The 13,378-nt window shown below is 38.6% G+C and overlaps 3 protein-coding genes across 3 annotated transcripts in view; all 3 read right to left on the bottom strand.

Moving 5' to 3' along the window:
• Nucleotides 1-7,977, bottom strand: part of LOC130070565 (deleted in malignant brain tumors 1 protein-like) — a 39,397-nt gene extending 31,420 nt beyond the window's left edge. The window contains exons 1-6 of the mRNA XM_056234988.1: nt 7,959-7,977; nt 7,819-7,917; nt 7,596-7,634; nt 7,345-7,443; nt 7,122-7,160; nt 6,871-6,969 (exon numbers count right to left, since the gene is read on the bottom strand). Coding sequence (XP_056090963.1) covers nt 6,871-6,969; nt 7,122-7,160; nt 7,345-7,443; nt 7,596-7,634; nt 7,819-7,917; nt 7,959-7,977 — 394 coding nt within the window. The remainder of the gene's footprint in view (nt 1-6,870; nt 6,970-7,121; nt 7,161-7,344; nt 7,444-7,595; nt 7,635-7,818; nt 7,918-7,958) is intronic.
• Nucleotides 7,914-9,881, bottom strand: LOC130070564 (venom phosphodiesterase-like). The gene is made up of 7 exons (XM_056234987.1): nt 9,863-9,881; nt 9,723-9,821; nt 9,249-9,347; nt 8,775-8,873; nt 8,552-8,590; nt 8,297-8,395; nt 7,914-8,112 (listed from the first exon to the last, which is right to left on the bottom strand). Exons 1-7 carry the CDS (start codon nt 9,879-9,881, stop codon nt 8,015-8,017), a joined length of 552 nt encoding a protein of 183 aa, XP_056090962.1. The 3' UTR covers nt 7,914-8,014.
• Nucleotides 9,026-11,842, bottom strand: LOC130070645 (proteoglycan 4-like). The gene is made up of 10 exons (XM_056235118.1): nt 11,816-11,842; nt 11,331-11,429; nt 11,191-11,223; nt 10,993-11,091; nt 10,456-10,494; nt 10,201-10,299; nt 9,723-10,016; nt 9,500-9,538; nt 9,249-9,347; nt 9,026-9,064 (listed from the first exon to the last, which is right to left on the bottom strand). Exons 3-7 carry the CDS (start codon nt 11,210-11,212, stop codon nt 9,919-9,921), a joined length of 357 nt encoding a protein of 118 aa, XP_056091093.1. The 5' UTR covers nt 11,213-11,223; nt 11,331-11,429; nt 11,816-11,842; the 3' UTR covers nt 9,026-9,064; nt 9,249-9,347; nt 9,500-9,538; nt 9,723-9,918.
• Nucleotides 11,843-13,378: the final 1,536 nt, after the last annotated feature.

Here is a 13,378-nt window from a genome sequence, read left to right as displayed (position 1 = left end):
CTCTCCCACCTCCATTTACTCATCTCTCTCCATCAACTACTCCTCTCCCTCAATCAACTACTCCCTACCCTCCTCCATCTACTCCTCTCCCTCAATCAACTACTCCTCACCCCCATCCCCTCTCCCTCCATCAACTACCCCTCTTTCTCCTCCATCTACTACTTTCCCTCCATCAACTACTCCTCTCCCTCCTCCATCTACTCCTCTCCCTCCTCCATTTACTCCTCTCTCTCCATCAACTACTCCTTTCCCTCCTCCATCTACTCCTCTCCCTCCATCAACTACTCCTCTTCTTTATCCATTTAATCCTCTCCCTCCATCAACTACTCCTCTCCCTCCTCCATCTACTCCTCTCCCATTTGTGCGCCCATGGGCGTGCTGGTCTGAAAACGAGGTGTGTTCAGGTGCATTGTTGGCGCATTGCTATTTTGAGGCAACTGAAATAGACTGCGCCATTGACCAACAAAAACCTAGTCTAAAGTAAATGGTGCAATATTTTTGTTATTTAATGAGTGCATTAGTAATGTGCATAGGCGTACACTCTGCTTATTACACCCACGCGCAGCATCAGCACACAAACTAGCCAAATATATATTTTAAAGGATTACAATGTAAAAGATTACAGTTTTTTCTGATGGCTTAAGCACATTTTTTTGTAACTATTGGCTATTTTTGCAAAACTCTACACACAAATAAAAAAAACCTTTACCAAATCAGCAAAACATTGTAGTTCTCTTGCAAAAGCTAATGAACCTTGCTTAACTCTTCAAACCTTCGTAAAAATGGTATTTTCGTATAAAACAGTTAACACAAGCCATCACATTAATAAGCACACAATGCGCCAACTACACACTGATGGTATGAATAAAAAACACATCTGGCTTTTGCTTTCTCTGTGCACAAGGTATGTCAGTTTGAGGTCATACTTTTGTCATAGTTCTGTAAACATACAGGGATCCAAACTTCAAGTACTGGTGTTTATTTACACATATCAAAACAAACACAAGTGTTTTCTTCCAAGTCAAAACACAAATTTCATTGAAAAAAAAAAAGAAGAAAAATCAGTCTACATCGTGTCGTCTCTCTGGGTCCGGCCTAAAAATTCTACATCACATGCAATGTCCTCTAGTCCAAGGCACCGGGGAAAATATCTTCTGGAATGCCGTATCCAGGCCTGACATGATGCCTGGTCAATATCCCCACATGCCTCCTCCTTTGCCTGTAAAAGAGCTATGCGTTGATGGGAATGATGGTCATAGACCTTCTAGCACCAGGCAGAGAAGAACTCTTCAATTGGATTCAAGAATGGAGTGTATGGGGAGGTTGAGTACAGTGAAGAGGGGGTGATCTGTAAACCAGTTGCGGACCAAAGCAGCCCTATGGAACTAACATTGTCCCATATAATGACGTATCTGGTCTGCTCTGGTCTTTGAACATTAGTGAGCATGTCATGTAAGGTGTCCAGGAATGTAATAATGTGTGCAGTGTTATATGGGCCTAGGGTTGGATGATGGTGAACAACACCTGCACACATAGTTATGTTACCACCACGTTGTCCTGGGACATTGATTATGGCACGGTGTCCAATAATGTTCCTGCCACGTCTCCTTGTTTTAGTGAGGTTAAAACCTGCCTCATCCACAAAAATGCTGCTCATGACCCATGGCATTTATCTCCATCACTCTCTGGACAAGACAAAGCAAATGCAGTACAGCAGGCCCATGCACAGCACTACAGTATGCACTTCCAGATTCAGTACCAATGATACTACAGCTTACCTGCACATAGTCATATCGCAGTTGTTTTACACGTTCACTGTTTCTTTCAAAAGGGACTCTGTAGATTTGTTTCATTCGGATTCTGTTGCGGGCAAGTACACGACATAATACAGAAATGCTCACATTGTGTATGTTTTGGAAGGTGGTGTCATCCTTAATTATGTGCTGCTGTATTTCTCGTAGCCTTATGGAATTATTTGCAATCACCATATTGACTATATGGGTTTCTTGTTCTGCAGTGAACATTCTTCCTCTGCCCCCAGCATCTGGGTGTCTAGCAATTCTGTAAAGTATCAATTTCAGTATTTTTACATGTATGGTATTGTGTTTCTCATTAGAGTATGGCAGTGCTACAAAACTTAGTGCAAAGGGACTGCACTCTTCCTCTCCCATTGTACTCCACACGGGCTTACCTGTGGCTTATTTATAGTGCTTAGGCTGATTGCAAAGTGAACTAATTATCTAAAACAGTTTTCACATGTGACAGTGTGCCAGACAGTTGGCAAAATAGTGTAAATAATAGCCACACATGTGTATAGTTTTGCTAGGAGTGTGTTGATCATTTGGAAATTGAGTGTAAAGCAATGAGTTGTGTTTACAGTTCTGCAAAAAGAGTGCTGTGCAGTGGATTGTACCTAGAGTTTTGCAAAGTGTGTATTACAAAATTGCAAACTGAGTGCAAAGCAGTGTTTGTGCTTTTAGTTTTGCAAACTCAGTGAGTGGTTTTGCTATAAGTATTAATAGTTTTAGAAATTGTGCTATAAGAATCACGGTTAGGGTTTAAGCATTAAAAAAAAAAACTGTAATATTGTGTACATAAAAATATGGTTGAATCCAGCTTGTTCCGTAGATGGTCTGCTTGCGTGCTTTTACCTTGCGCACAATCTGCTTGCTCTGGAGAAACGTTCAGTCTTTCCGCTTGCAAATTCCGCCATATAAATAGCGAATCCGCCATGGTGCGAGCACAACTGGCTTTTACATTTTACATTTATTAATTTAGCAGACGCTTTTATCCAAATTTATCCTTTTAAAGGGAATGGGAAATTACACTCTGATTGTTTTTTTGCACATTAAACCCAGAACACACCCATTACTCATTAAAAGAATAGGGACAACCCTTTTAGACCATGCTCTGGGCGCGCCGACCATTTTTCCAGTCGTTAAACTAGCAAAAGTGGATTCGGACAAACCCTAAGTGCACTTGTGCCGTACACTTTAGACCATGCGCTTAGATCGTTAAAATAGGCCCTAGGTCTTATGTACAAATGCTGTGTTTAAGCATTTGTACATAAGACCAGAAAGATCCAATATTTTGGTATTGGGTAAGCTTGTGTGAAAAGAAAATTAAATTTTTTAGAAAAGTGTTAATTGACTGTGTATTGTGTGAAAACAACATGAATTGTGTTAATGGTATGGTCACAACAGATGTTGTGTTAATTGTGTTTAGAGTTTTGAAAATGTGACAACAGATTAGACAAAAGTAGCCTATGTTAGCAATTTAAAAAAAAATGTATTTCTTTGTGGCAGCAAGATAGGCTACTATGAAGGGTCCTTAGGTTTGCTATAGCCCCAGGGCCCTTCCTTAATCCGGGCCTGACCTTGTATTATCTTTTTTTTAATTTCAGAATGGAAAGTAAATATATAAACAATGCAGACACCAGTGACAAAACCAGCTGTTTATAAATGCTTTAATGGAATTGCAAAAAATTGCTGGGTGGTTACTAATGTTTGATTAATAGTAATGATTAATGGTGATGATTGAGAAGATGATCAGTTAATTCCTTTGACTTTTCAGACTCCACATCAAGCCTTCGACCTTGACAGGCAGAGAAATTAATGTCATTAGGAAAGGCTCAGTATTATTACATCAAAAACTGGAACAAAAATTCATTAGAATAAAACCTGCTACTGGCCTCTGACCTTTGAGTTTGATTGGCCCCAGCGTCACAGTATTGGTGTGGTAGGTGCTGTCAAGTGATCTCTTGCGACGGAAGCGGCAACCTTGGCGGCAGCGAGAGTTGTAATCGTTATCGGGGCAGATGATCACTTTACACTGCAGGTACACGTAGGCATGAGTCCGGAGGAACTTGAAAGCCTGGAAACTGAACTGAGCATAATAGTGCTGACCGCTGGTGTAGGAATAATATGTGTTGTCTCTGGGACATCTACAACCAAGGAAGGGAAATTGAGATAAAAATTTGAATTCGGAAAATAAATGAAATACAGTCACACACTGAGTTGGTTTCACTATTAGATCAAATAAGTACAAGAACATATTTAAACTAAAAGCAACAGAATTCTTATCTCTGATCTCAATTAATTCCATTCCGGAGGGCATCACATTTAAAAATGAAATGGTCTCACCCATTACGCAGCAGGTCATAGGAACGATCTTTGAAGTCAGTGGGATTTGGAGATGCTACACAGTTGTCCAGGAAGAGATCCAGGCTGTTGTCAGGCCTGTTTAGCTTGACTTGAACATACAGAAGCTGGTTCAGGTTCACTTCATATGGAGAGTCATAAATTTGTTGGTAGAAACCGCTGGAGGTGTAGAAGGCTATGCTGGCATTGAAGCGCCCCGTTCCTGTGATGTTGGCATTGATGTTCTCCCTGGCCTTGTAGAATATCTGGACCATAGTGTCCGGCTCCATTCGGCAGCCCACATGTAGTAGGAACTGTGACTGACGAGTGATCTCACCCGACTGAGACTGAGATGCCCGCACATTATTGGTGTAGGACACATAACCGTTCATCATCTAGGAGGGAGAGACAGAGAGCAGGTGATGTTGTGTGGTAAACATGCCTCTCAATGATGCTAACTAATCTGACACAGCAAATTCAAGCATTAAAAGCTGGATCTGACACATGTTGTAGATCATACCTGTTTGGCGGTTCCACATGTGTCGAGAGAGAAGCTGAACACAACCTCAGTACTGGTAATACTGGGTCTGCAAAGATGATCATCCACATAAAGATCATTTCCACTGTATCCAAGTGAGTTCAGGTAAGACCGTTGAATGACAATGACCATGTTGTCAGAGGAGCAATCCACACGACCTGCAAAGCAAAGAGTTTCATCCCCTCAATGTAATACTTTTAAAGTATTTATTTAAATTCATGAAAGACAAATGTGCTGCATGTTTTAACCTGTTTGTGTATATTTTTTTTCAAAGCACATTTAATTTTATGAAGAGAAAACTCTAATATGGTCAGAGATGGGATGGAATGCATGTGACAGCTATTTAACCTTTATCTGCAGTCAGAGAGCTTGTGAAATGGGCCTTAAAACCATGGCTGACACCAGAGTAGTCACTCCTGAAGACAACAGTCAGGTATCGTGAAGAAGAGTGAAACTCCTGGTGGGTGGTGTCATTGAAGCAGACCTTTCCCAGCTGTGAATGACCAGTGGAAGAGCCGTCGTGTACAGAGATGTAGTCACAGTTACAGCAGCGCTCCAATCTGGAAGAAACAGGGAGAATGGTACTGATCTGAAAAAGAGGAACTTTTTAAACAACACTTAATTTAAAAGAGCCATTTGGAATTGGTTCCACCTGCAGGTTCTTAGTGGTTCTGCAGAAGAAAAAAAAATGTAAAAAAGAAAAATTTCACATACCTTTTTTTGTAAAAAAATAAAAGATAAATATATATATATATATATATATATATATATATATAATTTACATAAAATGTTTTCATCTACTTCTTATATAACAAACATCCAACGGCAAATTTCATCAGTACTGAATTTGTCACCGCTGGTCTCTCACTTACTGCACATCAACAAATGACAGGAAGATCCTCTGTCCTTGCTGAGCAGAGAGATACCACACACAGTAGGCATTGTCATGGTAATAGTTTGGGTAGTTTGGACTGGAAAACAGCCCAGATCCATACAGGTGTCCTCCACACTGAGGTTGAGAAACTGGATCTAAAGCAAGAAACGTGTCTTAAATCTTAAAAGTTACAAACAAGTGTAATTAATATCAGATACAAGTGGTATGAGAATTTAGTCTCATGCATTACAAAAACTACAATACCTGTTTTTATATCTGGCCATGTTGAATACGATGGGCAATACCCTGAATACAAGGGAGAAGTTAAAACTGTATGAGTATGAACCATAAGTGCATTATTGGAGTCTTATAATAATAATTCACATAGAAATGAAGCCTCTGCTATAAGTGTAACAGTATAAGTACACAACTAGATTTCTCATTTGTAATGCATCTGTTCTACAAGTGAACTTATAAGTATACTAGTAGTTTACTAATTTTATACAAGTAGTACATTTTTTAGTTTATGAAAGTACACACTGAAGTGTACTCTCAGTAAACTAGTTTAGTAGTTTATACTGCAAGTAGACTTGTAAGATATCTGTTTTATATCAATATGCTAATCAATATTTTCAAACAATGTAAGTTTCATAAGAAAGTAGCCTATATTTAATAGGCTACTCGATCAAAAGAGTTAACACAACTACAAGCCAAGTATACTTTAAATACTTAATTATACTTTTAAATATATCTCGATCAAAAGATTGAGTACAAGTACAGGCCAAATATACTTTTCTCTCAGTATAAGTCAAGTATAGTACACTTAAGTGTAATTTTAAGTATATTTCTGAGAAGTACATAAAGTATATTTCTGAGAAGTATATAAAATTTAGACTGAAAGTACTTTCTTATTTTTAGTGTAAAAGAAGTATACTAATAGAACACTTGAATAAACTTCTTTTTCGTAAGGGTTTTTGTAATTGAGGGTTGCCAGGCCTAAGTAGCAAAACTAGCCCAATGGCCAATCAAAAATATAGCCCAAAAGTACCATATCGCAAATATCTAAATGACAAATCAACCCGCGGCAACAGTTTAAAAATAGCCCATTGGAAACCCTGATTGAGTAGTACCCTTTTTAAAGGGAAAAGACAAATATTGAATAAGTAAAATTAAAGCCATATTTTTGAAAATTGACTCAGCAAAATCCATTTCATCACAGGAAATGCAATTACCCATGTACTGACCATAGGAAAGTTTTGTATTTGTGTATAGTAGGCCTTTTTGATCTTAAAATGTCTGTCTGATCAAGAGGAACTCACTGTCGTAGTCAGGGCAACAGTTGCCATAGGACTGACAGTTGTAGGTGCATGAGCAGCTGCCGAGGTTGTATCCACAGTTGTACCTGCAGGAGGGGAAATCTGGAGGGAGAAACACATATTATCCACAAAACCATTAATACATGTGACTACAAAATCCATTAATATGTTTGTGATGAATATCAGCTTTCCACATCACCCAGGAAACCAGGGACAGTTTGAATCCGAAAGACAGATAAGAAAGTCATGTGCACCTGTTGTAGCTGGCCAGTCAGTTGTCATAGAGCAGTAGTCTGTATAAAGGGAAGAAATAAGACTATGCTAAAAATTCAAGAGATCAATTCTATTTCTGGAATTACAAAGAATCAAAGGTTCTATGAAGCACCTGACCGAACCCTTTAAGATTCTATACACAGAACCTTTTCTTCTACGAGTGTAGCATCTATATCTTGAAGTGTCTGATCAAGAGGAACTCACTGTCGTAGTCAGGGCAACAGTTGCCATAGGACTGACAGTTGTAGGTGCATGAGCAGCTGCCGAGGTTGTATCCACAGTTGTACCTGCAGGAGGGGAAATCTGGAGGGAGAAACACATATTATCCACAAAACCATTAATACATGTGACTACAAAATCCATTAATATGTTTGTGATGAATATCAGCTTTCCACATCACCCAGGAAACCAGGGACAGTTTGAATCCAAAAGACAGATAAGAAAGTCATGTGCACCTGTTGTAGCTGGCCAGTCAGTTGTCATAGAGCAGTAGTCTGTATAAAGGGAAGAAATAAGACTATGCTAAAAATTCAAGAGATCAATTCTATTTCTGGAATTACAAAGAATCAAAGGTTCTATGAAGCACCTGACCGAACCCTTTAAGATTCTATACACAGAACCTTTTCTTCTACGAGTGTAGCATCTATATCTTGAAGTGTCTGATCAAGAGGAACTCACTGTCGTAGTCAGGGCAACAGTTGCCATAGGACTGACAGTTGTAGGTGCATGAGCAGCTGCCGAGGTTGTATCCACAGTTGTACCTGCAAGAGGGGAAATCTGGAGGGAGAAACACATATTATCCACAAAACCATTAATACATGTGACTACAAAATCCATTAATATGTTTGTGATGTATGAATATCAGCTTTCCACATCACCCAGGAAACCAGGGACAGTTTGAATCCGAAAGACAGATAAGAAAGTCATGTGCACCTGTTGTAGCTGGCCAGTCAGTTGTCATAGAGCAGTAGTCTGTATAAAGGGAAGAAATAAGACTATGCTAAAAATTCAAGAGATCAATTCTATTTCTGGAATTACAAAGAATCAAAGGTTCTATGAAGCACCTGACCGAACCCTTTAAGATTCTATACACAGAACCTTTTCTTCTACGAGTGTAGCATCTATATCTTGAAGTGTCTGATCAAGAGGAACTCACTGTCGTAGTCAGGGCAACAGTTGCCATAGGACTGACAGTTGTAGGTGCATGAGCAGCTGCCGAGGTTGTATCCACAGTTGTACCTGCAGGAGGGGAAATCTGGAGGGAGAAACACATATTATCCACAAAACCATTAATACATGTGACTACAAAATCCATTAATATGTTTTTGATGTATGAATATCAGCTTTCCACATCACCCAGGAAACCAGGGACAGTTTGAATCCAAAAGACAGATAAGAAAGTCATGTGCACCTGTTGTAGCTGGCCAGTCAGTTGTCATAGAGCAGTAGTCTGTATAAAGGGAAGAAATAAGATGATGCTAAAAATTCAAGAGATCAATTCTATTTCTGGAATTACAAAGAATCAAAGGTTCTATGAAGCACCTGACCGAACCCTTTAAGATTCTATACACAGAACCTTTTCTTCTACGAGTGTAGCATCTATATCTTGAAGTGTCTGATCAAGAGGAACTCACTGTCGTAGTCAGGGCAACAGTTGCCATAGGACTGACAGTTGTAGGTGCATGAGCAGCTGCCGAGGTTGTATCCACAGTTGTACCTGCAAGAGGGGAAATCTGGAGGGAGAAACACATATTATCCACAAAACCATTAATACATGTGACTACAAAATCCATTAATATGTTTGTGATGAATATCAGCTTTCCACATCACCCAGGAAACCAGGGACAGTTTGAATCCGAAAGACAGATAAGAAAGTCATGTGCACCTGTTGTAGCTGGCCAGTCAGTTGTCATAGAGCAGTAGTCTGTATAAAGGGAAGAAATAAGACTATGCTAAAAATTCAAGAGATCAATTCTATTTCTGGAATTACAAAGAATCAAAGGTTCTATGAAGCACCTGACCGAACCCTTTAAGATTCTATACACAGAACCTTTTCTTCTACGAGTGTAGCATCTATATCTTGAAGTGTCTGATCAAGAGGAACTCACTGTCGTAGTCAGGGCAACAGTTGCCATAGGACTGACAGTTGTAGGTGCATGAGCAGCTGCCGAGGTTGTATCCACAGTTGTACCTGCAGGAGGGGAAATCTGGAGGGAGAAACACATATTATCCACAAAACCATTAATACATGTGACTACAAAATCCATTAATATGTTTGTGATGAATATCAGCTTTCCACATCACCCAGGAAACCAGGGACAGTTTGAATCCGAAAGACAGATAAGAAAGTCATGTGCACCTGTTGTAGCTGGCCAGTCAGTTGTCATAGAGCAGTAGTCTGTATAAAGGGAAGAAATAAGACTATGCTAAAAATTCAAGAGATCAATTCTATTTCTGGAATTACAAAGAATCAAAGGTTCTATGAAGCACCTGACCGAACCCTTTAAGATTCTATACACAGAACCTTTTCTTCTACGAGTGTAGCATCTATATCTTGAAGTGTCTGATCAAGAGGAACTCACTGTCGTAGTCAGGGCAACAGTTGCCATAGGACTGACAGTTGTAGGTGCATGAGCAGCTGCCGAGGTTGTATCCACAGTTGTACCTGCAAGAGGGGAAATCTGGAGGGAGAAACACATATTATCCACAAAACCATTAATACATGTGACTACAAAATCCATTAATATGTTTGTGATGTATGAATATCAGCTTTCCACATCACCCAGGAAACCAGGGACAGTTTGAATCCGAAAGACAGATAAGAAAGTCATGTGCACCTGTTGTAGCTGGCCAGTCAGTTGTCATAGAGCAGTAGTCTGTATAAAGGGAAGAAATAAGACTATGCTAAAAATTCAAGAGATCAATTCTATTTCTGGAATTACAAAGAATCAAAGGTTCTATGAAGCACCTGACCGAACCCTTTAAGATTCTATACACAGAACCTTTTCTTCTACGAGTGTAGCATCTATATCTTGAAGTGTCTGATCAAGAGGAACTCACTGTCGTAGTCAGGGCAACAGTTGCCATAGGACTGACAGTTGTAGGTGCATGAGCAGCTGCCGAGGTTGTATCCACAGTTGTACCTGCAGGAGGGGAAATCTGGAGGGAGAAACACATATTATCCACAAAACCATTAATACATGTGACTACAAAATCCATTAATATGTTTTTGATGTATGAATATCAGCTTTCCACATCACCCAGGAAACCAGGGACAGTTTGAATCCAAAAGACAGATAAGAAAGTCATGTGCACCTGTTGTAGCTGGCCAGTCAGTTGTCATAGAGCAGTAGTCTGTATAAAGGGAAGAAATAAGATGATGCTAAAAATTCAAGAGATCAATTCTATTTCTGGAATTACAAAGAATCAACGGTTCTATAAAGCACCTGACCGAACCCTTTAAGATTTTATAGACCTTATGCACCAGAGAAACAAGGGCACCGCCATCTTTAGAATATTGTCTTTGAACTTCCGTTTTTGCGGTCGCTCTGTATCTCATTGCTGTCCAGGAGTAATTAGCTTTTGAAGTGGATTTACGTAACGGAAGTTAACGAAAGTTATCATGAGGATTGTAATGTTTAAAGTAGATGTCTTAACAAATGTCATAGACCGGGAAGATTTTAAAACGAGCCGTTCATTCATAAATAGGCAAGATCGCTGTGAAAATACAGACCGGACGACAAAAGACAACGAGCGCAGCGCTGAAAAGGGGCGGGGCTACATAAGGTCTACAGAACCTTTTCTTCTACGAGTGTAGCATATCTTGAAGTGTCTGTGTCAAGAGGAACTCACTGTCGTAGTCAGGGCAACAGTTGCCATAGTTATGACAGTTGTAGTTGCATGAGCAGCTGCCGATGTTGTATCCACAGTTGTACCTGCAGGAGGGAAAACCTATAAAAGAGAGAAACAGGGAGATCAGCCTTCGTCTACACTCAGGAAACCAGAAAATGGTCTGAATCTGACTGAAAGATACGAAAGATGTAGGTGCACCTGTTGTATCCAGCGAGGTCATTGAGCAGTAGTCTGTACAAAGGGAAGAGAAATAAACTTCAGTTCTAGAAATATGCTCACTACAAGAGATTTTTTTTCATAGTATTTGATCTTGAAGTGTGAAATAAAGAGAAACTTACTGTCATAGTCATAGCAGCAGTTTCTATTGTCCTGACAGGAGTATGTACATGAACACGTGCCAAAATGAATTCCACAGTTATTCCGGCATGAATGCGCATCTAGTACAGAACAGAGAAAGAGATGTTAGCCATGATGCCATAATAATGCAGGGGTGGAAATCGTAATGATTTGAACAATTCCTTGGTTTCAATTCCTCTTAATGGTTCTATCACTGTAATGATGAGTTTACATTTATTACTGTAATGCGACATAGACATGACATGTAATATAAGTGTCCAATGTCCCTACTAGAGGTTTTAATATATGTCAGCTTAATGAACTGAGAAAGTAAATATAATTTAATCATAGATAGATAGATAGATAGATAGATAGATAGATAGATAGATAGATAGATAGATAGATAGATAGATAGATAGATAGATAGATAGATAGATAGATAGATAGATAGATAGATAGATAGATAGATAGATAGATAGATAGATACATGAAGGATCCTCCGTTGAATACAGCCAGTCATCTATAAAAAAAATACAATTACATTTTTTTAAATATATCATGTGAATTGCTGTTTCAACATTAGCCTATATGAAAATATGCATAAACCCATGTCCCATGATAATGTTGAAAGATATTTACTTGTTGTCCATGACCATGACCCAATAGTATTTGCTGTAATGTGACAAACATACATGACATTTAATGTAATGCAATGTGCAAATTTGAACTGATCAATGTACGTATATCTGAGTGAAACATCTGATGTTCAACGGTTTTCCATAAATTGTAAATTTTACAAAGAATTTCCATTGCCAATTAATGATAATCTTACCTTGATAGGCAGTTAGAAACAGATAGAGAAGGAATTTCAGAGCTTCCATCTTTTTCTTCTGAACAAGTTTGTCTTCAAACTTTAAGTCGTCACTTATATAGTCAAAATCATTTTAAGGAGGATTTCCTTATGACACATAAATATCCTGGAGCCTGTGCTAAACAGCTTAATTGTGGAAAAGACACAGCTGGATGTGTTTTATAACACTTTGTGTAAATGTATGGACATATTTGTTGACACAGTTGTTTGAGATGATCATAGATTGCAATAGAGCCAAAACATTTCCACATACTTACTCTCATTACCACTCCTTGCTATGGTATTTAGATTAGGGAATGGAAATATGAAAACGTACTTATTGTACATGGTTAAGAGATTTTCCTCAACAAACCTGAGACGAGAGAATGTGACTTACTTTCCTATCATAACACACATAAAGAAATTACACAAAGAGACATATGCAAATGTGCACATACAAAAAGAGACATGAAAATATAGCTTTATTATAACAATAGGTGATTGATGGTCCAAGAATCCCAGCAGACATTCTCATGAGCTAGGAGTTCTTGAAAATGTATATATATTTTAGCAGTATCATCTTTTGCTCACTAAGCATGGCCACTTACTGAATTATAACATAATTTGGTCTTATCAAATTAAATCTTTTTTTTTTCATACAGCAGGGGCACTGGATGATTTTTTTGTCATAATTATAGTAAATATAACATAATTGTATATAGCATCTTTAATAAAAGTCCACATTTTTTATGCACTCACTGGCACCCTATTGGGTATACCAGTGGTTGGACCCCCTTTTGCCTTCAAAACTGCCTTAATTCTTCATATCATATTCAAATGGTGCTGGAAAGATTTTGGTCCATCACTGAAAAAATGGCAATGGGAAATATATTGACATAGCATCACGCAGTTGCTGCAGATTGATCACACAAACCATATTTTATTAAATTATGAGAGAGAAATAATCCATAGCCCCAATCCCAAAGTCAGACAGGGCAACAGTTTCAAAATTCTGAAGGTCATCATAAACGTTTATACAACTATGCACTTGTAAAAAAGACAAGAACATAAATGTAAAAGCGTGGAAAAGACACAGCTGACTATGTTGTAAAATAGGCTACTGTTCCTAATAGACACATCAAATCTGATGCAAATTTGCATAGATGATGTGGCCAAAAGGACACAGCTGCACTTCCCTGT

This window comes from Rhinichthys klamathensis, unplaced genomic scaffold (genome assembly GCF_029890125.1).
Source record: "Rhinichthys klamathensis goyatoka isolate OS25496 unplaced genomic scaffold, OSU_Roscu_1.1 h1tg000412l_1, whole genome shotgun sequence".
NCBI classification, from domain to species: Eukaryota; Metazoa; Chordata; class Actinopteri; order Cypriniformes; family Leuciscidae; genus Rhinichthys; species Rhinichthys klamathensis.
This window is presented reverse-complemented; position numbering and strand designations above follow the sequence as displayed.

Bases quoted from the DNA above. Each gene is read 5' to 3' on its own strand.
- LOC130070564 (XM_056234987.1), bottom strand. The intron at 8,874-9,248 runs GTGAGTTCCTCT...TTCTCCCTCCAG, and splicing joins CTGTTGCCCTGACTACGACA to ATTTCCCCTCTTGCAGGTAC. The intron at 8,113-8,296 runs GTGAGTTCCTCT...CCCTTTATACAG, and splicing joins CTGTTGCCCTGACTACGACA to ACTACTGCTCTATGACAACT.
- LOC130070645 (XM_056235118.1), bottom strand. From the start codon at position 11,212: ATGACCTCGCTGGATACAACAG. The intron at 10,495-10,992 runs GTGAGTTCCTCT...CCCTTTATACAG, and splicing joins CTGTTGCCCTGACTACGACA to ACTACTGCTCTATGACAACT. The intron at 10,017-10,200 runs GTGAGTTCCTCT...CCCTTTATACAG, and splicing joins CTGTTGCCCTGACTACGACA to ACTACTGCTCTATGACAACT.